Below are 25,389 nucleotides of genomic sequence, written 5' to 3'. Positions count from 1 at the left end.
AGAGTTTTCATGATCAGGGTCCAGCGATGTGAAGCCTCTTGTTTTAGGCTCAAATAAGGGCCGGATCCCCTGGACTCCAGGTGCTGTTGGCTGCTGCTGGTTGATGGAAACCTTCGGACAAGTGTCTCTGGACATCATGGAGGTCAAGGTGGCAGTGGGGAGGAGGAGTGTTGCGCAACAGTAGTACTGAAAGATGGACAGAATTGCAATATGTTTCAAAAATGGCATCCAGTCACTGATTCTGGCAGCACAGGTAGAAAGATCATTGGGCAGATGTGGTAAATGGAGGGAATGATTCTGACAGCGTGGGAAAGTGACATATAATCAACATTAACCAAAAGAGGAACACGGCAGATTTCATCTATTGAACTTTGACTGATGCATCATCATCAGTCAAATTTACAACCTGAATCTACTGCTGTGTTTGAACTGAAACTATTAGTTAGCATTATGATCATTATTGTTATTGTCTCTAGTCTATTAGACTATAACAGTATTATTGCAGAGCTGAAATTCCACAGATATAAAAGACAAGGGAACAATCCTGGCACAAGAACTGAGAGTCCACTAGGGGGAAGCAAAAGATCACTGGTAGATCAAAGTTAGGCTTTTTCAGAGGTCCACCTTTTGTTACCTCACAGCCCCAAATACAACTTGCGTTTTTAAGGCAGGTAATGGATGGTTAAAGTCAATTAACAACAATATGATATGATCACGAGGAAAAGAAAAAACATGTTTTATAAGCTTGTAAAAATGTAACTGATAAACCAGATTCAGCCATATAAAAATATAAAATGCAGACATATTTTTCAACAATCCAGCAGCTAAATCACCACCACCTACAGAGAGCAGTTTTTCCACTAACTGGGGAGTAGAGGTGATGAAGCGACAGGTGCAGAACCTCCTTTAGAGCCAGAGACACCAGTCAGGCTCATAATGACCTCAATAAAGTGGAGGTGTTGGGACACAGAAGAAGCAAAGACCACAGATCTACAGGAAAGCAGTGATATGATGCACATCACATCATTAGCTTATCTATGCAGGGTCATTGGGTCTGTCAGAAATCACTCCATTGCAATCATAATACTTTCTACTATACACTTAACACTGTAAGCATATTAATATTTCATACTAGATGACTATACTATGTAACCATGCTGTTGTTAACAATGATAGTCATTTGTTGTTGTTGTCAGTGTGAGGTTGTGGTCATGGTTCAGGTAAGGGAACAGCTGTGGTCACAGTGAATAGGAGGCATCACTGATAAAAAAAAAAAAATTCCACCATTGCTACTGACTGGCAGTAGGCAGGCAGAGTCATTCATAAAGGTTGTTATGAGGTTACATGGCGTTCAATACACATAAAAAAATATAATGTAGTGTACATTACATCAAGGTTGCATATTTAACACACAAACACAATAAAGCAACTCAGGGTTTACTTCCACAATTTAGATGAAGCTCTGTGTGTTCTTCTTCCTCTTAAAAAAAACAAACTTTTTATACTTTTAGTTGTGATCACAGTAAAATAGTCACATGTAAGACATAGAAATTTGGTTCAAGCTGTTTACAAGTTTCAGTGCCTACAGTAAAGTGATTTCACATATTGCACCATTTTGTTTTATAGGTTTTGTATCATGTTATTGTCCTCAAAGGACACAGACGTGTTAGACAGTCCTACCTGTTCCAAGGAGCTGTGACGTTACCAACATGTCTTTCTGCTGTCAGGGCAATGGTCCACAACGTGACAATGGTTGTCACGGAGATGAGGGCCAAGACCGTGGACACAAAACAAAACCTGGTGAGTCGGCACCTCTTCCTCATGGCCTAAGAAACAGCACGGGTACAGATCCACAGTGAGACCACCTGCTCACAGAAACGGCTTCTTCAGGTAAATGACAACTGTTATACAGACGTGACTGTCACAACACCCCATCATCCCCTTCTCCAAACACACACAGACACACACACACACACCCAATGTGATGAATTATCTATAAAAACATGTTAGTGAATGTTTACATATTGGCTGTAAATCTGCTGAGAATGAGGATGTAAACATTTTACTTTGTACACAGTGTTCACATGTCAAACCTTTAGTGCTGTTCAGCTGACTGTCAGGACATGGAGGTGGTGGTGGTGGTGGTGGTGGGGGTGAGGGTGGGGGTATCGGTACAGAGACTGGTGAGGAACCGGAAAGACTCAACAGATCGCAAAAGTAAAAATTGCGCTTAATCTCAAAGTGTTGATTTGAAATATCTAAAGAAAACCCAGTGTCACCACAGGATAGATGTGTGATTTCACTGTGTGAAAAACATATATATAGCAGTATACTGTATGTCGCACACAATAACATCCTGTAGACAGAGAATTGAAGAATTATAATTTTTATTTTTAAAAGTGCAACTATTACCATCATGTACAGTTTACAACATTATATAGTCACTTCTCATATTCAGCTTAATCCATCTGTCCGTCTGTCAGACTCATTGGATCAACTTTAAATATGGTGGATGTTTTGCAGAGGACCCAAAAAAGATGACTGCAAACAGGTGGAGCTGGTTAATTATGAGTTCAGCATTTGTTTAGTGCAGTCACAGCTTTATTTGTTAGATCTGAACAGACAGACAGACAGGCACTTTGGGACTGTTAGAGGTTCACCACTTTCTCCATCCAAAGGTTGATGCTAATAGCAGCCAGCTGGCAAGGTCAGAGAAAAACAAAGCTCTTGCAAATGTCGACCAATAAATAAAAGAACGTCTTAAATTATCATCAAAATTTTCTCAGTCACTGTCAGAAATTACAGCAGGTGAAGTGGAATGTTGAAACAAAACAAAAACAGCATTGTTACTTAGAATCACAATTAAATACAGATAAAAATAAGGTATAAAATACAGTAAATTTGATGTTTTTTCAGCTGATAGAAACAGAAGATACATTAAGTGCTGACATTAATAAATGTTGTGGTAACAAGATGATGTAATGTGAGAACAGGTTTTAAAATATTACGCAAAATAATAAAAATATTTTCTCACAATCCCCTCATCTGCAAATCTGTCATTTCAGGGACGTAATCTAGATTATATTTAGGACTGCTATGTATAAAACATCAAACAACAACAGCAAATGTTTAACTTTAAGTATCAAAACTTAATCTAATGTAATTATGTTTCTGCTTGGAAGGACATGAAACACATGTAATTCTTTTTTTTTACATAGAGGTACAACAACATTGTGAATTTACATGGAGTAAATAAAGGTCTAGTACAAGGCCTCCTTAGTCTTTATTTCATTGTCAAACCAGTCCAGAACGTTCTTCTTGTTCTCTGCAATCCATTTAATGTTGGCACGTGTTCTCTCAATGGACTGATCCACTGCCAAGGTCCCAGAGCCAAAACCAACGTCAGCATTATCTGCTTTGAACTGCTCCAGCTGTCAAAGCAAACAGAAAATTAACATGAGTCACTGTGATTTAGACTGTGATTGACTGTGAGCTTCATTCAGATATTATACTGGACATTACGTTGGTATTTGTCCCTTAGACTAGAGAAAGTCTTAGGTCTTGATCAAACCTGATGTTGTTCACATTAAATATAATATCAGAATAAACCTAACCAATCCACAATCTGGAATATAACATAAAAATCCCTGAAAGCAAACCATCGGGTCTGTGTTATTTCAATAAGAACTGTGACTAGAATATCTCACCTGCTTAAGCTCAAATTCAGTGGAGAAGCGCTCAGTGACTCCGTTGACGAGGTTGGAGAAGGAGAACGAGCCACCACCGTACCTGTGAGTGAAAACAAAACCAAGACATAAGAAATACGCAGGACTTTTAGGCAAGATAAAGTTTTAGTCACTTAAAGAAATACCATTTGTTCACTGAGAACTGGGTTGAAACAAAATGAAATTATATTAAGAGCACATTCAAGATAAACATTTTAGGTTCCGTATTTAAGAATACGAGGAAATGTATTATTATAATAAAAATATTTTTGGTTGCCAACACATGCAACTTAAAGAATATTTTTTGTTTACCAGCTCCGTACCGAGCCCAGCTCCATAGGAGAATACTACATTTAGAACCTTCAATCATTTACTTTCTGTGTGAGATCAATCAATGTCTTTGTCAGTCATTCACTGCTTTCTGCTTATCATCTCTCAGGTAAATATTTTAACAAGGCGTGTTAGCATTGGGGTACAAATAGCGCGAGGAAATTGTTTTTTTATAACATGTTTGGAAATCTGTTTTGATTTTTGCTTTTCTATTGTTTTTGTTTTTTTCCTGTGCAGATTCGATGGCAGGTGGGGAATGTATCAAGAGGACAGTGTACACAAGACTGGCCTGCAAGCTCTGTCTTGATACTGGTTTTCCTCTTTACCTTGTCACTTCTTATCTTGAAGGTATAGGCTTATAAACTCCTAAACTCACAAAATTATCAATCTACTGTACTATTCCTGGGACATACTGAGAGTAAATGTGTACAGCATTTGAATTGAACTAGGATTATTAAAGTATCACAGCATATTATGTATGAATAAAGCAACTCTATATTGTAATGGAGCTAGAAATAAAGAATAGCTTATGTTTTTGCAGAGGTTTATGGGTGGAGATAAAAGGTTATGTGAAAAAGGTTGAATTACTCTTGGCATGCTCAGTCAATAAAAGCTCTTCCAGACAGTAAAACCTGACAGTAAAGATGTTTATCATCTATCATATAATGATGGTGGATCTTTTAATATGTAACTTTGCCTGACTCAGAGATGTGTTATCTAACACATCATAATACCCTTAACTCACAACTGTAAAGCCTTTAAACTTGTCACGTTGTGGACGAGTTGAAATGCTGAGCAGGGTTGGTTCATGTTGAAAAACAAGACACCTTGTGACTCATGGACAACAGGATAATAAAAAGTACTGATGTACTTACTGAGTGAAAATGTATGACCATCGAGCTCTGACAAAGTCCCATGCCAGGGACTGTCCGACCACGTTGCCGGCAATGTAGACAATGGTGGAAGTGGCATCCTGCTTTCGGATGAACTTTGGATTCAGAGTGTACTCCAGGTATCTGAGAGAGTAAAAGCAATGCAACAGGTAGTTTAGACGTGAGTAAACGTCAGTTATGCATCATAGTAGCTATACTGTGAAATTGTGTTTACAAGATAGACTGAGCTGACCTGTTGAGCAGCCACGGCTGCTTTGTGCAGGAGAGGGCATAGCGGAGTTTGTCAGCTTCACTAGCGATGGTGGTGTTCTGAAAGGCCGACCAAGCAAACTCCCACTCTGGTGCACCACCTGCCGCAATGGCATTGCAGTACACTGTGGAGCGAAGGTTGGGGTGGATCCTGAAGACAGACAACATCATTAAAGTTTGGTAGATGATGAAGATGGTTGCACTTTAACCACAAAAGAGAGAAATTAAGATAGAGGACAGGAGAAAAAGAAGTTCCACAATTGGGATTATGTGGACACTCACTGGTTAATCCCTGTGTCCATCCAGTTCTTGAACCATGTTGTGGTCAGATCCTGGCAGTCCTTGAGGCCTGTCCTGCAAGCCAGGCTGATGGCATTCACCTCATTGTACCTGAAGAAAGGAGACATGGGAAGGAGGGGAATTAACAGAAGCCTGGGGAGAAAACCTTCAGAGAAAACAGGGGGAACAAAGGCAGAAGGTGTTTGTGCAACAGCAGGAGATACACCATTTGGCTGTTTTTTGTTGTTAGGGGCTTATACTGTACATATGATTCATTGTTGAAACACCAGATGCTTGATTCAGCCTTTTAGTGTTCCATTTCAACATTTTTATGGTACCATCCATAACAGTAATGTACTAAACTGAGTGCGACATGGCTGTAAAATGCACCTCAATGAGGCCAGTTATGGTTTTTTTTAGATAATTGAGCACTAAAAGCAGTGTTGATGCTAACCTAAGTTAGTAAGCAAGTGTATTACAGTATAATACAGCTGCTATAGAACATAGTTGTTTGTCACACCAGAGCTCTGTCAATGTCATTAAAGCAGAAGTAAGTGATATATTTGTGTTAATATAAGTCTTAAATAGTTATATCTTCCGACAGCAATCACTTACATAGAGTGTTTGGACTGAAACACGGGTCTGTCAGTCACTCTGCTCTGCTCTGAGCCGAGGAGAAAACATTTATCGTATCCTACAGTTTTTATCCAATGAGGAGAGAGAACGGCATGCAGGGCTGTGTGTGCAGCCAAGGAACGCCGTGAATGTGGCGACATAGGGACGAGGACTGTTATGGTGCGTTCAAGGAAACTCGTATTTTTCCGACCGTGAAGTGGTACCAGTTCGATCTGGTACGAGTTCACCGGTCGGAAGTTACGAGTGGCCGTTATAGTGACTTTCACCGGTAAAACAGGTCGGAAAAACACGAGTGGATTGCCTGAAACGCTACAAAGTCGTAAGTTGTGACTTGAAGCTGTAATTTACAATTTCAAAAGCCTGCCTGGAACGCAGCATAAGCGAAAACGACCGGACCACTTACTTCTGCTTTAAGGCTTGGAAACAAGGCTGGAAATGAAATGGAATAGATAGAGCAGCAGTTTTCTCTGCAGCCTACGTAACGTGGTTTCTTGCCAGGGGTGGGTGATGACTGTCGTTGTTTCATTTACGTGACATGAGGTTGTAATGTGCCATGAGCAGATCCATACCTTCAGCACAGGTAGGCTGCAGTAAATACTATTAGAAAGGTTAGTATGCTACCTTGAAGATGATTGCTTTTCTAGACTGGTAAGTGAACAGCGATGATGGTACTACTGTTAGCTATTGGTGTTCCAATTTAGCAATCATCTAAGAGTAGCAGAGAGTGGCTACATCCACACTAATACAGATCCATTTAGAGCAGTTAACCATTAACATAACATCACACCTGAATGAGACGTACTGCAATGAAAATGTTAGTTTAACTGCACAGCAGCTGCCAGCAGAGACAACAAGGTTTATAATGCTTATAATCCATTATTCATGATGTTTTCTCTGGCTGTCAAGGCTGGTAAGACTGAATTAAGCAGTAAGTGTAGGAGTCAGCATTTTCAAAATTAAAACAGGTCCAGCAGCATTTCAGGAAGTCTCCATTTTAGACAATTGTAGTGTAGATGTAGCCTTAGTTGACTTAAATAAGTCCAAGGTTATGATCATCTTAAAAAGCATTGTCCATGTGACCATCTTTATTATATACTGTATATCTATGGTATGGTGACTTCTACTGCTGGCAGATGAACTGAATATAGAGTAGAGTAACACTGTTCATTCTGCTTCACTGTTCAACTTTCTTATTTTGTCGTTGTGTAGAAAGTACAATCTAGATTCACATGAATTTCTCTTTACTCACTGGTCCATGTGTCCATCAGGTACGTCGCTCCAGTTGCCTGTCAGATCCTTGTAATAGTTAAACAGAGGGGTTACCTGGTTCCTCAGATAAGCCTAAAAACAAGGAGCATAGAGTTAGACAAATGTGACATTTTCAAAAACATTAGGTCATTTAAGTCCTCATAGTCCCATTCTTTGGATATGTTGTATTTGGTTGAAGGGAAACACCTGCATGGGGCCGTAAACCTCGGTGCGGTCAAACATAAGGTAGAAGAAGTCCAGGTTGCCCACGGCTGATTCCCAGGGCATGTAGTCTCTCTCCTTGTTCAGGTACTTGGTAGTTCTGAGAGCCAGGACTGTAGAGATGATCTTCGCTCTGTGGAGATTATGACAACAAAGGCATGGGATCTACGTCCTCTTGATCTTATATAGTTATATAAACAAATAAATCAACTGGATCTACAGCTTCTTCATCTTATATATTTTGTAATAATTACAAAACAATTAAATCACATTGTTAATTAATAATTCATCTTTTGACATACAATACACCAAAATAGTTGTGTGTGACTAGTTAAAAGGTGATCCTTTGTTGCTATCATCATTTTATACATGATATAAAGTATATAAATCATACTAGCAGGACTCACCTGGCCAGGTTGAAGGCATCATCCACCAACTGGGCTCTGTTGATCACTGGGATTTTCTTGAAAAAACAAAAGAAATACCCTCGTCACTTCCACTGAAACAACTCACATCAAGGTCATGCATAACTCTATGTTGTTGGTAATATCACGTGCATCAGACAACTGTGTCTTACAGTGTGATCCGAGCTCAAAACATTCAGCAGTTTGTCCCAGTTGCCTTGATCATAGTTGACTCTGTAGTAACCCGTAACGTTGAGGTTAGCCAGCACCCAGTCAGCCTCTGTTGTCTTCATCGCAAGGTCTGTGACTACAGAAAACAGGGAGGTTGGAGCTAATGAGTATTGCCATTTTAGTTTATTCTCTGGATTCCAGCAGGGAAATTACTTTTATTGGTTCACTGCAGTTTAATGTGGAAACACTCAGTCATGGTGTTGACTGTGTGATTATTTCACTCATGATATGTGTTGTATAAAAAATCTTGTATTTCCAATTCTCTATTTGCTGCTTAGTTTTCTGTTGTACTGTTTCACTTAATTGATTACTGAAAAAGTTTGAAATTAAATAATATATACATAAAACTGATCACTAAACAGTCAGAAACAGAAGTCACCACAAAGTCTCCATGTTGTTGACGGGGTCTGTGTCTTATACCTGATGTAGCCTTCAGCCATATTTGTTTCTGGACTACGTCATTCTTCATCCATTTGATTGGGACAATCCATTCATAACTGTAGGATAAACAAGTGTTATGTTACATCTTTGATGTCTTTGAAGCATTTGGTTTTGCAGAATGGTAAATCTGTTATCATTTTATTCAATCACTCAAAACACAATCAGTCCAGAGGAGAGACTCACAGCCTCCTCTCTGGGCTATTCAGTGATTTGATGTCTGAAGAGATAACTTGACTTTCTTTCTAATGAAGAAACAAGAAACTAATTGGTTTCTGGTTCTTATAACCACAAATATGGCTTTAATATAAATCTTAGCAGCAGTGTAAGAATTATTATGGCCACCCTGCTCCCACTGGCCCTTGACCCCTGGAAAATATTGTATACCTTCAGCCACTGAGGCCTTTGTAAGCCATGTTAAAATCTCAGCCTTGCTTTAACAGTGCCGTCCTTACTTGAATAGGTTGTGAATATATACACACATACATATGTATACATTGGCTATTCAGGGATTCTGGTAAAATTATACATGCTAATGGACTGCAACTCTGTTTTTCACTCTTATCAAAAAGTGAATGACCTATGTCATTTGTATGTACTTGCACTACTACTACTTTATGTTATTTGTATTAGTTTCTTGTTTTTTCATCAGAAAGTTATCTTTAGTGAATTGCATTTCTGCCCCAACATGTTTGTGTCACCAAATCCAATTTATTTGAATGAACTGTATATTAAGAAAAATAGTAATAATATAAATATAAGCAGAAGTAGGCTCAGAAGTGTGAATATACAAATAGAATAATTTCACTGGTCTAGTGGGAAAGGTGAATGAAGGTCAGCCAGTGTACGCACTTGAAGGGAGATGGAGTTGTGACTACAGAGTCTGGGTCCAGGAGGAAGTGTTTCTGTTGTAGGGTACCAGTGGTAGTATTTATGGTAACCACAGGAAAGCCCATCTGCAGCACCCAGGTGTTCATGATTTCGTCGACAGTGCCAGGTAGAGGTGTGCTAGTATTATTAACAGCCTGTGGAAATGGACAAAGAGGGAAAAAGTTATCAGCTTGCGGTATGCTGAACTGAACTAATGTTCTTTGAAGTAAAACATCGGCTGAATTTTTTGTGTAAAACATCTGGAGAGGAGAACATGCCTGTTGCAGATGCTTCCACAGGTCTGTGTAGTCTGCGTTCCCATACTGGTATTCATCCAGATAGGTCTGCAGGAGGGCAGAGAAAACAAAGTGGTGTTAGTCTATGTTTTGTGTTGAACAATGCTGTAAGTCAAACACTTTTCCTTTTAGCTACACCAAAACTCTGATCAAATGTCTTTTCAAGTCTGTATACTGGTTCATAAAATGTTCATACTGCAGGACATCCACCTGCTCTTAGCCGACCCACACCCCCTGTCCCCACTCTCTGCTCTGCTGAGTTTAGTCCTTCCTGTAACTCCCCTTGTCAAGAACTTTACATCCGCTGTGCATTATGTCGGAAGGATAAAGCCTTGCAGTGGCATGTGGTCATTTCTTCAGGTACTGTAAATACTGGCAAGTCCTTACCCTGAGTCCCTGCGTGAAGACGGCTTCAGTCAAGAAATCCGACAACATCCTCAGGACAGATGCTCCCTGAGGGTGAACACACACATTTGAAATGTTTTTCCTTTTCTGGATCAGCAAGACATCAAAGCCATGACTGATCTCAACATGTTTTGCTAATTCTCAGGCTGGTTTAAGGTAGGGTGTTTATGTATATGTTTCCAGAGGTGATACAACATCATTGTATGGGTGAGAGGGAGGGAGGAAGGAAGAGACAGAGAGAGAGGGGTCACCTTGCTGTATGAGATGGCATCAAACAGTTCGCTGATCTGTTCTGGTCTCTGGATGTCCTCTTCTTTGGAGGACAGGGGGTGAGAGGAGGCCAGGGCATCCACAGCAAACACCCTGTGGACATCACTGAGCACGATGAGATCTTTCTGTTTGGAGACAAATTAGAAAGCTTGCTCACAACTCTGCAGATCACTGTCAGCACCATCAACCAGCATTAAACTGTTTAGATCGTTGACATTACTCCTCACCACATTCCATTTGGGTTCAGCTTCGTCTGCTCCCAGGTACTCAACATAAGAGGCAAATCCTTCATTCAGCCACAGGTCATTCCACCACCTCATGGTCACCAGATTACCAAACCACTACAAGGACAGCACAGAGAAAATAATGAATGAATAAGAATAACAAGACTTGATGGCCAAGTCACAGTCAAAGTCATATTAAGAAAATTATTGTAATTTGGTGTTAAAGATTTTTCCCACTACTCCAATAGTGTATTAGAATACCCAGGTGCAGCACAGAGTAGGAAAAGCCCATCATTGTACCTCTAAGACACTTCACATATTGGGCCATTGCCTACTATGATATGAGGAGAAGGGAGAAAAGACTGTTTACTTTTCACTGCCAGTGTTTAGTCAGTTTATCTCTCCCCAACAACCAAATCGTTTATAACACCATACAGATTTGGACAGGACATTGTCCTTCCTACTGCCCATACTCTCAAATCCAGCATTGAGAATAGATCAGTGTTGCTATGGTGCCATGTGAGGAGATGGGTTATTCTAATCCATGTCATGGCTGTGATTTTTTCTGTGAGTATGTTTGGGTATTTTACTAGAAAAAGGACTTTAATCTGGGTGCCATGGCCTCCATATATAATAACAGAAATAGCAGCTACTGCGCTGAAGTGTTAGAGTTTGCATTGTGTTCAAATCTAACCATGTGAGCCAGTTCATGAGCAATGATGGTAGCAATCCTCTGTTTGTTGGAGTTGGATGAAAACTCTTCGTCATAGAGCAATGCTGTCTCTCTGTATGTGATCAGACCCCAGTTCTCCATGGCTCCAGCATTAAAGTCTGGCAGAGCGATCTGATCTGCAAGGAGGAAGAGAGAGAGAGAGAGAGAGAGAGAGAGAGAGAGAGAGAGAGAGAGAGAGAGAAGATATTTGTGGTTAATTAAATAATTTGTGGCTGTAAAAGAAAAAAAAGAGTTGTAACTGCACAAGTGTTACAATGTAATGTGGATAGAAGATAAATCAGGGACTGTGCTCTGTGAGCTAGACAACAAACGCTGGGTGAAGATGGGTGATAATATCATGAAAGACTTTAAAACAATCATGTCATAAGGTTTATCTCTGTGCATGTGATCTTTTTCCAGCTTCCAAAGTCCAGTTGTAAAAATTCAAAATGAAGAGCTTCAAGCAGATAAGTCTGTTTTCAAAAATCTTGACACAGCACTTTTTTTTTGAAGACATGGACAATGAATCGACACAATGACAGCAATAAACATGACTGCAATAACTCCAGACCACTGTGGGGAAAGTAATAGTTAGATCAGAGCATTATATATTGTATCTATACCTGAGCAGGTAAACTGCCCCTACTTTCATTCATACATATGGCAGACTTACCAGACTTAGGCAGAGGGTATGGGGAATCGTAATATTCCTCAAAGAACTTGAGGATGGGACCGGTTTTGTTGAGGGCATACTGTCCCTGCCCTGCATCTATAGCAGGTTTCCGGGCAAAGATACGGATCTAAACACAAAAAAACAACACAAATGATAGAACACATCAGGCAGAGTGATGATGTACATTTCTGTTGTTAGCTGGAATATCCAAGTCAGAAGCCATGGATATGTAACATATCCATGTATACAGTATGTACTACTTCAGCACAATTATCTTGAATATATACACTGCTTAGTGCAGCAGTGTCATTTTAATGGTACTTTTTTCAAATTTGGCAATGTTAATGTGAATATATGCTTTTTGTCGTGAAGATTAACAAAGCATCAAGTTTAACTCTAGTTTATCTCCATCAATCTCTGTTATTGTACACTATGCTAAGCTCAATAACAAGCAAACAATGATTTACAGAAATAATTATTTGTCTGTTCTTAAGAGCGAATGAAGCAAAGGTGAACAATGTCTTTACTATGAGTTGGATTAAAAATCCCTGTGATTTTGGTGCCCAAAGTGGTACGATAACAGCACAAAAATGACACCTTTTCAGAAACTGAAAAGTTACTTGTAAATAAAAGCTGTATTCATGAAAGAGGGAAGATGAGTACCAAAACGTCGCCGATGGTGTTATTGATGAAGGCAAAGTCGCTGACGATGAATGCCAGCAGGTAGGTGGACATTTTTTTAGTTGGCTCAAAAACTGTCTTCTGAAGGGTCTTGCCATTGATGACGACGCTGCTCGATTCTGTAGAAGAGAATGGTAAGAATCATTTTTTAATTGATTTTGTTTTTATTATTTCTGTCTGTTCAGAGTAACAAGGTTTGCTTTTAAAAAAAAAGTCAGGTATTCTCTTCTTCATATTGTACATTAATTAGATTTTGTTGGAAACAGTAAAAAAAATCATTCTGTTCGATTATCAATGAAGTGCAACAAACCTTTTTCCTCGCCGTTGGACAGGGCTACAGTTTCTTGGTCGTGGATCAGAGTGATGTGGAAAATAGCTTTCATTGCTGGCTCGTCAAAGCAGGGGAAAGCCTTTCTTGCATCTGTTGGCTGCATCTGAGTTGTAGCAACAACCCTGACAGGAAACAGACAAATGAAGCTTAGTGTTCAAGGAATCAACACAATATTTTATTATTAATTAAGAGTTTTATTAGGACCAAATTGAAGAAAATTCATAGGAAATAAATTGTGAGTGAGAACTCATTTGGGATATCTCTTGCTGCTACAGTACAATGTCTGAGAATCTGTTTGACTTTAGTTGTGTTTGAAAACCAAATCTGTCACAAGATGCACATACTTTGACTTTCCATTCTCTATGTATTCACTCCTGTAGAAGCCGCCCAGGTCATCAGCCAGCTCTCCAGTGAAGTTGGTGTAGAGGTGGTACTTGTGGTCCTTTTTAAGTTTACCATTCAACTGTAGGACCAGGTACTGAGTTGTAGGCTGGATCCAGGAAGTCTTGATTGAGACAGCTTCGGCTCCACTGCTGACGGGAGTGAGCCTTGCCAAATGGTCATGCTCTTGTTTGGTGTACTTCAGTTTATTCGAGTGGATAAGAATCAGGTCAGTGTCCTCTGCCACTGCAAACTCCACGGTGGACTCACCTGAAACAATGTGAATCATGAGCAGGAGTAAGAAAACAAAGCTCTACCTAACCTTGACCTGTGTGCTCAGATTTCTGACTGCAGTAACAGAGAAAGATCTCATTGTACGGCTGAGCTGACCCTTAAGACGAAGCAGTGTCCACTTACTCTGAAATCATTCATGAAAAGGATTTTGTGCTGGTGAAGTTGAAGATTTCCTTTATGGGCCAAGAAAAGTATCCTTCGTGTTAAGCTGAATTAACCATTGCAAAACCCGAACATTATCTAAGATGTTTGTTTGTTTGTAAAGTATATCTATAAAGTGCCAAAAAAAATGAGTGAGCTAGGACTTAGTCAACTAAACTGTCAGGCTGAATCTGAATTCTGCATGTTGTGGTTTGTGTAAAAGCAAATCTAAAGCTTGTACATGTAGAGGTTAGGTACAGGTTATACAGTATAGCTACTATAGAATTTAATAGACCAAGTGCAGCCTCTCTACACAAATCTGTATCGGCGGAGTAGGTGTAGATTTGAGAATATACATGCAGATGAATCAAGAAGCTATAAGGCTATACTGTACGTATATACAGCCATAGAACTGTGATTAATGAGACTGGAGTCTGGAGTTAGAGGAGACTCTGTAAGATGAGAGTTTCTTTCTACATCATACCTTCCTCAAGCTGTTTTAAGCCTCTAATATCCTTTATCTGAAATCTTTCTCATCTAAAATAAATGCTTTGAGAGGAGGTTTTAAATATTGCTAACCAAGGAAGGCAGATTTAGACTCTGGATCCCATGTGAAACCAATGGCTTTGTACAACAGAAAATCAACTGGCTTCAGAGGATCAGACTTGTAAAGACTTACCAGTAAAGATGTAGAGTTTAGTTGTTGGATCTTCGGTCAGTCTTGGCCACAGGGTGACATTATAGTGGTCCGGCACCAGGCTCTTAGGTAGTCGATACTTGTCCCAAGGTTCATTGGATGGTGGAGTTGTAATAGGGGGTTTAGACGTTGTTCCTCCATCAGTTGGTGAGACTTCATTATTTTTAGCTTTTTCCTGTGAGTAAACAACAGACAGAGCTATGATTGTTGCCACAGCCCCTGCGCCCAAGATGATACCCACCACCCCAACAGGTTTACTGATGAAAAATCCTTTCCCCATTTTTTCTGCCTGCGTTGAAGCCCCACACCAAGACAGAGCATGAGTGGAAGGTGACTTTTATATGTAGCCATAGGTACTGTAGCAACACCCCCACCCATTCACAGTGACAGGTGATTCATTAACAGTGAGATTGTAAATACCCACCTCACCTCGTCAAGACATCAGCCCATTCATACTGACAATTACAGACCAGTGATTTCACTGTAAGAGGAATTTGAAATGTGAATCACACCAACAACACGTCACAAAGGAACAGCCTGGCTAGTGGGGAAATTATTACATTATTCACTCTGACCCAAGAAAATGTGATGAGAAGATCGATACCAGCCTCTTGTCCTTGAAGGTTAAATATATAAGTTAGCAGTTAGCATCAACACTGCAAAGATAAATATGCACAATACGCAACACACAGAGGGGTTGTACATCAAGACTCTGTCATAAATGTGCATGTCGCAAGACCATAGTGAAAGGTTTTTAGCATAAAAATGAAATGTTACTGTAACACAGTATACTTAGTTAAAATGATCATTTCTGCAAGGTTTATCCAGTAACTTATAGTAAGTATATATACGTAATTATGCAACATTTAAACACTGCTGAAATTAGGCAAAGGGTACATCTGCAAAATGTACTGTATAGCTACCACTTTCTGCTACTTTCCTCTGAAGAGGTGAAATGTTTAAGTGCAGTGCAGCATTTCATTCATCTACATTCCTGACTGGGAAAAATATAACAGTGTTGTTGCCCCTTTTGTTTCTGCCTCAGTAATCTCCAAATGGTTTACATCATGTAGTTATACTTTAACAGAGTACTTTACCGTAATCCTACCATTTTATGAACATTGTTTCAGTCACAGCTGTAAAGTCATTAGAGGGAAGTGAGAGAATAACAGGTGAGATCTATTTGTAGCCCTAAACCCTCCCAGGTAAAACAGCAACTGAAACTTTACATAACGTTTCAGAGATGCCATCTGTTTCTTACATTACAATAGCTAGTATTAGCACTTTGGAAACACACAATGGACTACAAAGGTGACTGAATGATCTCAGCCTGTTTTCCAACTTCAAACTCTGACTTTCATATTAATTATGTAAACTATATCTTACATTAACTATTAAATTAAAGGTGACATTAAAATATTTATAATATTTTTTTTTTTTAATATATTTTTTTTTGGGGGGGGGGGCTTTTTCACCTTTAATGGAAAGCACATAGTCGAGAAAGAGACAGGAAATGTATGTGTGTGTGTGTGTGTGTGTGGGGGGGGGTGACATGGAAAGGGAAAGAGCCACTCGATGTGGGATTCAAACCAGGGCCGCCTGCAGTGAGGACTAGCCTCAACACATGGGGCTGCTGCTCTACCAACTGAACTGAACATCAGCCCGAAATCAAAATGTTTTTAATGTAATCACTTGAGGGTATTTTCTTATTTGCCCACATAAGTTTTGTTTCATGTTGTTCAACCATTGATGACCAAAGTCCAGACAATGGTACATCCTGGTCTCATCTTTACACCCATAAAAACTATTTATCTAACATTTTGAATTACAGTTCATCACCATTGATTGCCTCAATGAAGCAGTCATAAATGCCACTGCCCCACCCAACACCAGACTCTGCTGCTTCATCTGAAAAGGAAACAAGAACTGAAAAGTATTTGATTTAGTCCTTGTCAGTTCGACCAATCATGCCACATTCAAATAATCAAGGTTTATTTGTAGCTAATTGGTTGTTCTGGCCATGTAAAAAAAAAAATTGGGATACAGCAGGCAGAGCAGTTACTTTACTATCGTTTCAATCTCAATCCCTAATCCCAGTTGCACAAAAAGTGCAAATTCTAAATTTCAAAACTGACGTGCACAGAGAATCCCATAGAAAATGCATATACAACAAAAGCACAAATAAAATTAAATCTTACCAGTCCACGTGACTTTGGTTTTGGGTATAAAACTGTACAGGTGATTAAAGCCCAGAAACCAGTCTTTAAGTCTGGTAGTTGGTAACCGTCCTTGACAGTACTCTGTCATTCCAAACTCGCATCAATAACATTACCCGCTCAGCCTATTACCATCTATGCAACATCAACCACCTCCGTCCATCCCTTACTCCCAACTCCACTGCCATCCTGGTCCACACTCTGGTCACATGCCACCTGGATTATTGCAACTCCCTTCACTTCGGTCTCCCCCACAAGTTCACTCTGCTGCCCGCATCATCACCAGGCCAGGACTTCATCCATCCATCCATCCCTCCATCCATCACACCTGTTCTGCAACAGCTTCACCATCTTCCGGTCAGATTCCGCATGGACTTTAAATTCTGCTCCATACCTTCAAGGTCATCCATAACCGCAGTCCCCCATACCTCTCTGACCTCCTCCACATCAACACCACTTCCCCGACACTCAGGTCAGCCTCGTCTATGAGCCTCACTGTCCCTCCTGCTCTTGTATCCAGCACTTGGGGCAGAAAATTCAGCCGCTCTGCCCCCCGTCTCTGGAACTCCCTCCCCCCGAACATCAGGAACACCGACTCATTTTCCACTTTCAAATCCCGTCTGAAAACCCACCTTTTTAAACAGGACTATTCCCTCTAACTCTCATCTGCATTTCTCATTGTTGAAGATTGCAGATGTGTTTTATTGTTGAAGTACTCTTTTACATTGTCTTTACTTTGTCTGTTTAAATTGTCTTTTTTTAAATTGTTTCTTTAAGGTGACCTTGAGTGCCATGAAAGACGCCTCAAAATAAAATGTATTGTTATTAACCAGTAAATATCTTTTAAAGCCCCTGACTTCATGTAACTCTACCAAAGTGACTTATCTTCTACCTCCTTTACCTTGACAGCACAGTGACCCAAAGCCTTAGATAATGTATAGCTTTTTCTGTAGTGACAGTGTGGAAAAAACTGAGGTCAGCTGAAGTTCACTGTCCTTTCCAAGCCTTACTGCACAATAAAAGACGTGAACTTGTTAACATGTGCAATGCTTCCTCAGTTGTGGGAGAGATGGGGAAATGTTAAATGAAATGTGCTGTAAAGCTAAGACTACACTGAGATAGCCGTTATCTCACATGACTCAAACTCTCCTTTGAGATAGACTGTATCACAAAGAACCTGTGAGAACAATGTGTCCAGCACTTCAAAGGTTTTACAACTTATTGATAAGGGGATTGGATATTGTGTTGAAGTTCATTATAGAATCCAAGTGGTTTTGTAACAGAAAGTCTATAAAGAATTCCACCTTTACTTTTCTCACATTATCTCTGGCCTTGTGATTATCTCTGTAATATTCTGATAAAACGATATCACATATCTTTGATTGTCAGGTCAAAGGAAAGACCAGAGAGTTCACAGATTGTGCAGAGGCTTTATGAGGTTTGGAAACAAACATAACTTGAATGCAATGTTTGGTCAAATGCAAATGATGAACCTGAAATGATGAACCTGAAATTAGGATCCATTTACTAAGTGTTCCTTGTATTTATTTATTTGGTGAATGATAAGTGAGTAATGTCATCCACTGAGACATATTATCAGTTAACTTGCTCTCAGACCAAGCACTTACTAATTAAGCAGAATAGGTGAAGTAGATTTTAGGGAGGCAGGCTGCTGTAGGGTTGCAGGCCTATATATTGATGCAACCACTAAAATCAAAGAGAGATCCTCAAGAGAGGATTCATTCACTAATCCTAAAAGAAACAAAGATAAACACAATTGTCCAGTGAAAAAACAAACAAAAAAACAACGTGTGTTTATGTTATTGCCTTTTGCTATGGAGCTCATATCAGTGTTTGGGTATGCGGCTGGACAACTCACTCTGTTTCCCAGACAAGCCAGCCACCATCAGAGTTGACAATGACACAGTCTTTGTTGTCAGCCTTGATTTAGATACAGGTCACGCAGCTGCAGCTCCCACACACACACCTACAATAGGTGAACATGAACTCACTCAGACACACAGGACACAAGCTTGTAGGCTTGATTCAAATACTCAAATATTTTTTGCAGAATTTATAGGCCTATCTTTGATGGTGGTATGGTGGTGAAATTCAATATGCTGCGTGCTTTGTCTTCTTACTCAAATATACTTGAGAGTCTAGAGAGAGTTCAGAAAGACTTTTCTGGCTATGACAATGTGCTCATTGAGAACTGTTAACTCCTTAGATCTATTTAATAGAACAACCTATTGAGCTTATCTCAACCCTTTGTTCCTCTCTTATTGCCTACTAAAGGTGTAAATATTTCAGATAGTGTAGTGCTATTAGTTTGTATTATTATTAGTACTATTATTATATTACTTTGCATCTCTACAATTTATTGTCTCCCTCGGGAAGCAATGTGCAGGCCTACTGTGAGAAGGAAGACAGCAGATATTATTTAGGCCTAACTGTTACCTTACCTTTTAAATCCCTCCTGTCCTCATTCGGAAGTTACACCTTGCCTCCACGTGTCAAACACTTGTCAAACACGTTTTATTCCTGTCTCTTTATTGGCCTGTATTGTAAATTTGGGGTTATGGCTCTCAAACACTTTCTTTTCCCGATAAACCTGAAGGGAGCATGCTGCCTCTCTGGTTACCATAGCAACAGGACGCTATACAACAGCAGAGACCGACGTGTTGTTCACGGCTCCTCTTTGTTGTGGCTGAAGTCAGTTTTTAACTGTAACACATCGATCTTTTGGGGCAGGTAAACTCTTGTAGAGACTGACCGTCAGGTTAGCTGTCTGAAAATGCCTCTGTCAGTGACGGACTTCTCCTGGACACAGACCGACACCACGGTTTTCATCCATGTGCCTTTAAAAGGAGCCAGAGCTGGGACAGTGGACATCGTCTCTACAGACGAATACCTCAAGGTGAAGTAAGCGAACAGCAACTGACAGCAGTGTCCCAAACATCTACAAAACAATGATGTAAGATAAATTCAGAAGAAAAGAGATAAGGTCAGCTTTGTATTTTGAGGGGTCCTCGCTCGTTAGACCAAAGACGGTTTATCTTTGGTTAGACCAGTGCTCTAGGTTTTACAGTCTATGGGTTAGACTCATAGGTTAGACTAGAGTGCCTTAGACCGCTCTGCCTTAGACTACGTCCAGTCAAAAAACTACGGTGGCCCTGAGGGTTCAACTCACTACGGAGCCCAGGAGTGGCCTGAAGAGAAAAAAAAAATCGTTCGCACCGCACGTTTTAATTTATTATTTTTTTCTCTCCATGGCCACTCCGGGCTCTGTGAATCTCCTCTGTCGACACAAAAAAGTGACGGAGCTTTTGCTGTTTTAATTTAAAAAATATGAGGACAGCTACCTGTTAGAGGTGTTTGGAAAATAAGGTGAGTTTGGTTTATTACAGTAACTTGTGATAATGTCAATATCACATGATTCACATACAGTAATGTGTAATTCTAACTGTTGCAGTGTTGTAAGTTGCAATACGGCCAAACCTCAATAACAGTTCAGTTTTTACCACTGACCTGTTTACATCTTATGATGCTTCATTTGTAGTGATCTTCATTTTCTTTGTGCCCAGGTGCATCAGCCTCCGTTTCTGTTTGAGGCCTTCCTGCTCGAACGTGTTGATGATGACAGAAGCTCAGCGAAGGTTGGAGGTGATGTTGTAGTCTTCACGTTGCCAAAGAGAAACAACAAAATTTGGGAAAATCTGATGATAACTACAGGTAAAGGCATCCACCTGATCTCCCATCCATTTCAGTAAACTAAGTGAACTAAACAAGTTTGCTTTTTCCTTATGGCATCAACAGTGGCTCAAGGGTTAGTGGAGATCCAGGGCTTTGAATATGTCTCTGGGGTCACACATTACATTAGATACATTATTACTATTAATAGCAGTAGTTTATTTTATTTATGAGATATAGAAAACAAATTAAAACACACAACAACAACTCTGTAGCTAACATTTGTACAACAAACTTACTCATCATGCAAGTGTTATGTAGCTAACCTTTGAGACAATAATTTAGGTTAATGAACTATTAATTAATAATTAATCACATGAATGCCATCACAATTTCCCAGTGTTTTTTTTATTTTATTTTACCAGAAATAAAAAGCATACAAAAAGTAAATAAAAGGTTGAAAGTAGGCCATTTAGCATTTTACCTGTGGTTTAAGTGTTTAATTTTAGTGATTGGGTTATCCGTTAAATTGAGTTGCTTCAACAATAATAAACCAAAATCCTTATTCAGATCTGATTCAAAATTATGTAAATATGGACAGACACAGAGAGAACAAGGCCATTGAGTAGCCTACTACCACCTCTCTAGGGGTCTTGCAGCCACTGCAACTGCATACTCCACCCACAGTACAGCTCAACCAGTTAGAGATTAGTAGAACCGCATCGCTCAAGCTAATTATTTTTCATATGTAATGATGCAGCTGCTGAACCACAAGGAGTATTATTGTTACTCCGTCCAACAACATTTCAGATTTCAGAGAATAGAGCTGCACATCTGTGCCACAACTAAGCCAGCACACATCTGAGAGCGAGACTGTGCATCAGTTTCCAACAGGAAAGGCCATGATAACCACTGATGGAATGAGATTAATAGTAGTCACACCATTGAATGATACGTAGCTGGTCAGCTTCACGATTAATTTTCTCACAGCCTCTCCCCCGCACTCCTTAAAGCTGCTGTCACATGCCAACACTTGCTACTGCTGCTCCATCGTTTTCAAAGTATCCATGAGGAGAGGCAGGAGAGTGCACATGGCTCTGTGCCTTTGCCCCTGCAACTACAACCAGGAAACAATCCTGAAGCTGGTTTAAGGATATTCAGTTATCTAATCAAACACATTGATACAAGGTGATGGATTAGCTAGAAATTGTTATCATTACTGCAATAAAAGTCTGACAGCACAATTTCTCTCGAAGAATACCCCTTCACAAATTATAATACAATAATAAATACAACTCTTTGAATACCTGTGTTTCAGATGATAAAGAAAAAAAGAAGGAGATCAGAGAAAGAGCTCTGTTGAAATACCAGGAGAAACTTTCTGCAGAGTCTAGGTCTAAGGCAAAGAAACAGCATTCAGAGAAAAAATATGCGCTGGAGACAATGATGAAGGTAACATCCACAGTGACGCCACAATCTGCTCACATACAGTAGCATCAGCAGGCAACCAAAAATATCAATCGTCAAATGTATGGGAATTTATACATAAAGTGCGTTTTATTTGATCTCAGCTTGAAAAGGAGGAAAGAGACAGCATCCAGAAAATGAAGGATGCAGAGCGAGAGAAAACCACGGCAGAACTGGAAGCTTGGCAACTGAGACAGAAACAACAAGCAGAAGAAAAAGCAAAAGGGCACATTAAGAGAGACAATCAGAACAAACCGAAAGCCATAACAGAGAAGCAAGAAAACAGATGCTCCGCTGGAAGAAATGTCAAACAGGGTTTGTAAATTCCTGTATGATCAGATTTGCTCTTTCTTTGTTAGGGCTGCCCAATATGCAAAAAAATAATAATAATTTTTGTCAGATTGCAATTTCACAATTTCAGTTTGACCGATCATTTTTGTAATTCTTTTTTTTTTAACTGAAAATATTTGGAAATGTTTCGTTTGGGCAAACATGTTCCTTCCTCCTTGATTTGTAGCACCACAGAGTTTGCTAAAAATGCACAACAATGTTATCACACTTGAACAACTGCAGCTCCTGTGATATTAGATATTGCACTTGGTCATATTGGGATTTCAGTTATATTTTTGATTAATTTTGCATCTCAATTCTCTACTTATTGTTGGTTGTGGTATGTTAATGAACATATTCCTGTGTTTAGATCGTAGAAGCAGTGAACCACAGTGCAAGAAGAAACAAGCCCCCCTGCCACCACCAAGACCTGTTGGTAACATTCAAGTCACATTTACCCCACGGGTTTTCCCTACAGCCCTCAGGGAATCACGGGTACAGGAGGAGGAAGAGGTGAGATTTAACTACACTGTTGCCCATGAAGTTGAAATATATATATTTTTACCTCTTGTCATGAAATAATTGGGACAATGTGATTTTTTGTTATAGACAAAATGTATATCTTTTCAAAACTTTATTGATCAATCTCTTCCAAACATATCATGCTGAAAATAAACAAAAATTAACCGTTATAATAGGAATACAAAAAGGAATGTGTCTGAAAACAAAATCATTTCAACTTAAAGGGATAAGAGTGTATATTTTAAAGGGAAGTTAAGTTTTAGTCAAAGTGATTTCCATGGTATGCATGCTCCATGTACATGAAAGAAGGAACTGAAATAAATTAGATTGTGATGCAGCGTGGCATTGTGACAGGGTTTGGCCTGACAGTGTCCTCTCACATAGAATATAGCAGCTACATTGCTCACAGCTCTGCCTCTGAGGACAAGTTGGATTGAAGTGATGGAGTTTAGCAGAGAGGACATTCATAAAGAAAAACACATTGCAGTGCCAAGCAGCGTCTGTCCCATGTGAAAATCAATCAATTAATTCATATAATCACTTCTAATGAGCACAGATCCTATTGTTCTTACAGAGACGTGGTCTCTTTGCTTGGTGATGTCCTGAATATAAAAATATATATTTTTGTGTTTGCACTTTTTATTCTTTAATCAAACAGTGGCTCAAAAAACAAGCCGAAGCCAGACGTGCTGTAAATGCAGATGTTGAAGAGCTGAAGGACCTGACGGAGCAGAACAAAAACCCCGACTGGTTAAAGGACAAAGCAGAGTAAGTGAAGCCTCCTTTGAAATCTCTTTAAGAATGCTCATTTGTTACTGACACATTACACTGAAACTCTTTCAGCAAATATTTTGCAACTGGGGACTACCTGAGTGCAGTGAACGCTTACAACCTGGCTATCAGACTCAACAGAAAGATCCCAGCTCTGTACTCAAACAGGGCTGCGTGTCACCTGAAGCTAAGAAATCTTCACAAGGCCATTGAGGATTCCTCTGAGGTCTGTTCTGTGGTTTTACCTTTCAGTATTTTCTACTTGCAAAGTCCTTTGGATGGATGGATGGATGGATGGATGGATGGATGGATGGAGAGGAGGCCAGTCAGAGTCTCTACTTTAAATTATAGCTGAAAGTGTGTACAATGGTGAACGGACCAGAAGTCACCCATAATAACACAAACAGCTCTGTACAGACCCATGTTTTCAGTTTCAGGTTTAGTTCCTTATAGTACCACCTCTGACATGACACTTCAGTTTGTGAGTTAGTCTGAATTTAAAGCTTTAGTACTAAGGTGATAAAATGTCTTTATAAAATGTGTCCTTGCAGGCCCTTGATCTGCTGACTCCACCAGTTGCTGCTAATGCAGCTGCCAGAGCCAGGGCCCATGTACGCAGAGGATCTGCTTTCTGCCAGCTACAGCTCTATGCAGAAGGTCTGAACAGCCACACTTTGTCTTTGATTTGGTACACTATTACTATAAATATTTCAATTTTATATTTGGATTTCAATGGCAATCATGTGTAAGCATGTGTCTCTGGATGATGACTCAGTAACTGCCACCTGCTTTGTGCTGCCAGCTGATGTTTTTCCGACATGTTTCTCAGGGTTACAAGACTACCAGGCTGCTCTGAAGATAGACTGTCACAATGAAGCACTGCGGGCAGACACACAGAGGATTCGAGACATTATTCAAGGCACTGCAGAGAGCTCAGAGACTCAGTAAGACAGAAATACTCACTGTGCATATCATTCATGGCTGCTTACAGTTGTGATATTTTGTCTGTCACTAAACGATTTAGCAAATGATGACAGAGAACCAATGGCAGTTGTATAGCAGTAACCATACTGAAGCTGCAGGCTTACTGGAAGATAGGAAAGGTACATTAGGTGCTTACATGAAAATACATTACTGCTAATATCAGTCAATGAGTGTTTGTGGAGAACATGTAGAATGTAAAGGAGACACTTTATAAGTGTGTGCAGAGCGCCCTCATGTGGTCAAATGTTTCACCTCATGAAATCAGTGGTTTCAATCTCAGTGTGGACTCAGTAAATAAAATAAAAATAGTCAACTTGAATTGAAAGTGTCATGATAAGGTGGTCATTTTGGGCAGTATGACTACGGTAGATTTTACTACATTAAACAAAGGTTCAAGGTTCATTTTATCATCATTCTAAACGTGCTACCAAACAAACATTAATTTTAACAAATATTCCAGCTGCTGTGATAAAGGGCTAATAAATGAACTGTTATCATCACTGAGTCTACTGGTTCACCTGCTGAGCCGCACCGTGAGCCTGAGCATCATGTGAGTCATCTTAGCTGAGTGCCACATCTAGGGAAAGTTGTTTTGGCCCTGAATTGTCTCCATTGTCCACCGTGTCCTCAGTCTCAAAACATTTGTGTTTTTTTAAGAAGTTGATGTAGAACTTCAAATCCAGGTCTTCATCCTGGTTTGCAGGTTTCCTCCTGATTCCAGTCAGTCTTAAGTTCATACTTTTCCATTACACTTATTAATTCACAGATAAGGCTGGACT

The 25,389-nt window shown here is 39.7% G+C and overlaps 2 protein-coding genes across 2 annotated transcripts; one reads left to right on the top strand and one right to left on the bottom strand.

Moving 5' to 3' along the window:
* Positions 1-2,522: 2,522 nt before the first annotated feature.
* On the bottom strand, positions 2,523-14,942 carry LOC146985556 (aminopeptidase N-like). The gene is made up of 20 exons (XM_085778596.1): positions 14,613-14,942; positions 13,462-13,768; positions 13,097-13,239; positions 12,769-12,905; positions 12,106-12,232; positions 11,415-11,569; positions 10,724-10,837; positions 10,478-10,621; positions 10,209-10,274; positions 9,508-9,869; positions 8,638-8,714; positions 8,160-8,293; positions 7,990-8,045; positions 7,568-7,715; positions 7,362-7,453; positions 5,480-5,587; positions 5,181-5,348; positions 4,931-5,071; positions 3,708-3,789; positions 2,523-3,431 (listed from the first exon to the last, which is right to left on the bottom strand). The coding sequence occupies exons 1-20, from the start codon at positions 14,908-14,910 to the stop codon at positions 3,261-3,263; spliced, it is 3,030 nt and encodes a 1,009-aa protein (XP_085634722.1). The 5' UTR covers positions 14,911-14,942; the 3' UTR covers positions 2,523-3,260.
* Positions 14,943-19,497: 4,555 nt separating this feature from the next.
* On the top strand, positions 19,498-24,916 carry dnaaf4 (dynein axonemal assembly factor 4). Its single transcript, XM_085780568.1, has 9 exons — positions 19,498-19,763; positions 20,431-20,578; positions 21,855-21,988; positions 22,108-22,318; positions 22,704-22,846; positions 23,514-23,623; positions 23,699-23,852; positions 24,178-24,283; positions 24,456-24,916. Exons 1-9 carry the CDS (start codon positions 19,641-19,643, stop codon positions 24,572-24,574), a joined length of 1,248 nt encoding a protein of 415 aa, XP_085636694.1. The 5' UTR covers positions 19,498-19,640; the 3' UTR covers positions 24,575-24,916.
* Positions 24,917-25,389: the final 473 nt, after the last annotated feature.

Source organism: Trachurus japonicus, chromosome 6 (genome assembly GCF_045865225.1).
Source record: "Trachurus japonicus isolate A0001 chromosome 6, Traja_1.0".
Lineage (NCBI taxonomy): Eukaryota > Metazoa > Chordata > Actinopteri > Carangiformes > Carangidae > Trachurus > Trachurus japonicus.
This window is presented reverse-complemented; position numbering and strand designations above follow the sequence as displayed.

Coding starts and splice junctions, on each gene's coding strand:
- LOC146985556 (XM_085778596.1), bottom strand. CDS start 14,910: ATGGGGAAAGGATTTTTCATCAGTAAACCTGTTGGGGTGGTGGGTATC. Junction 12,906..13,096: donor GTCCAACGGCGAGGAAAAAG/GTTTGTTGCACT, acceptor TCTCTTCTACAG/AATCGAGCAGCGTCGTCATC. Junction 3,432..3,707: donor CTGAATTTGAGCTTAAGCAG/GTGAGATATTCT, acceptor TTGCTTTGACAG/CTGGAGCAGTTCAAAGCAGA.
- dnaaf4 (XM_085780568.1), top strand. CDS start 19,641: ATGCCTCTGTCAGTGACGGACTTCTCCTGGACACAGACCGACACCACG. Junction 20,579..21,854: donor AAATCTGATGATAACTACAG/GTAAAGGCATCC, acceptor CCTGTGTTTCAG/ATGATAAAGAAAAAAAGAAG. Junction 22,319..22,703: donor TGGAAGAAATGTCAAACAGG/GTTTGTAAATTC, acceptor TCCTGTGTTTAG/ATCGTAGAAGCAGTGAACCA.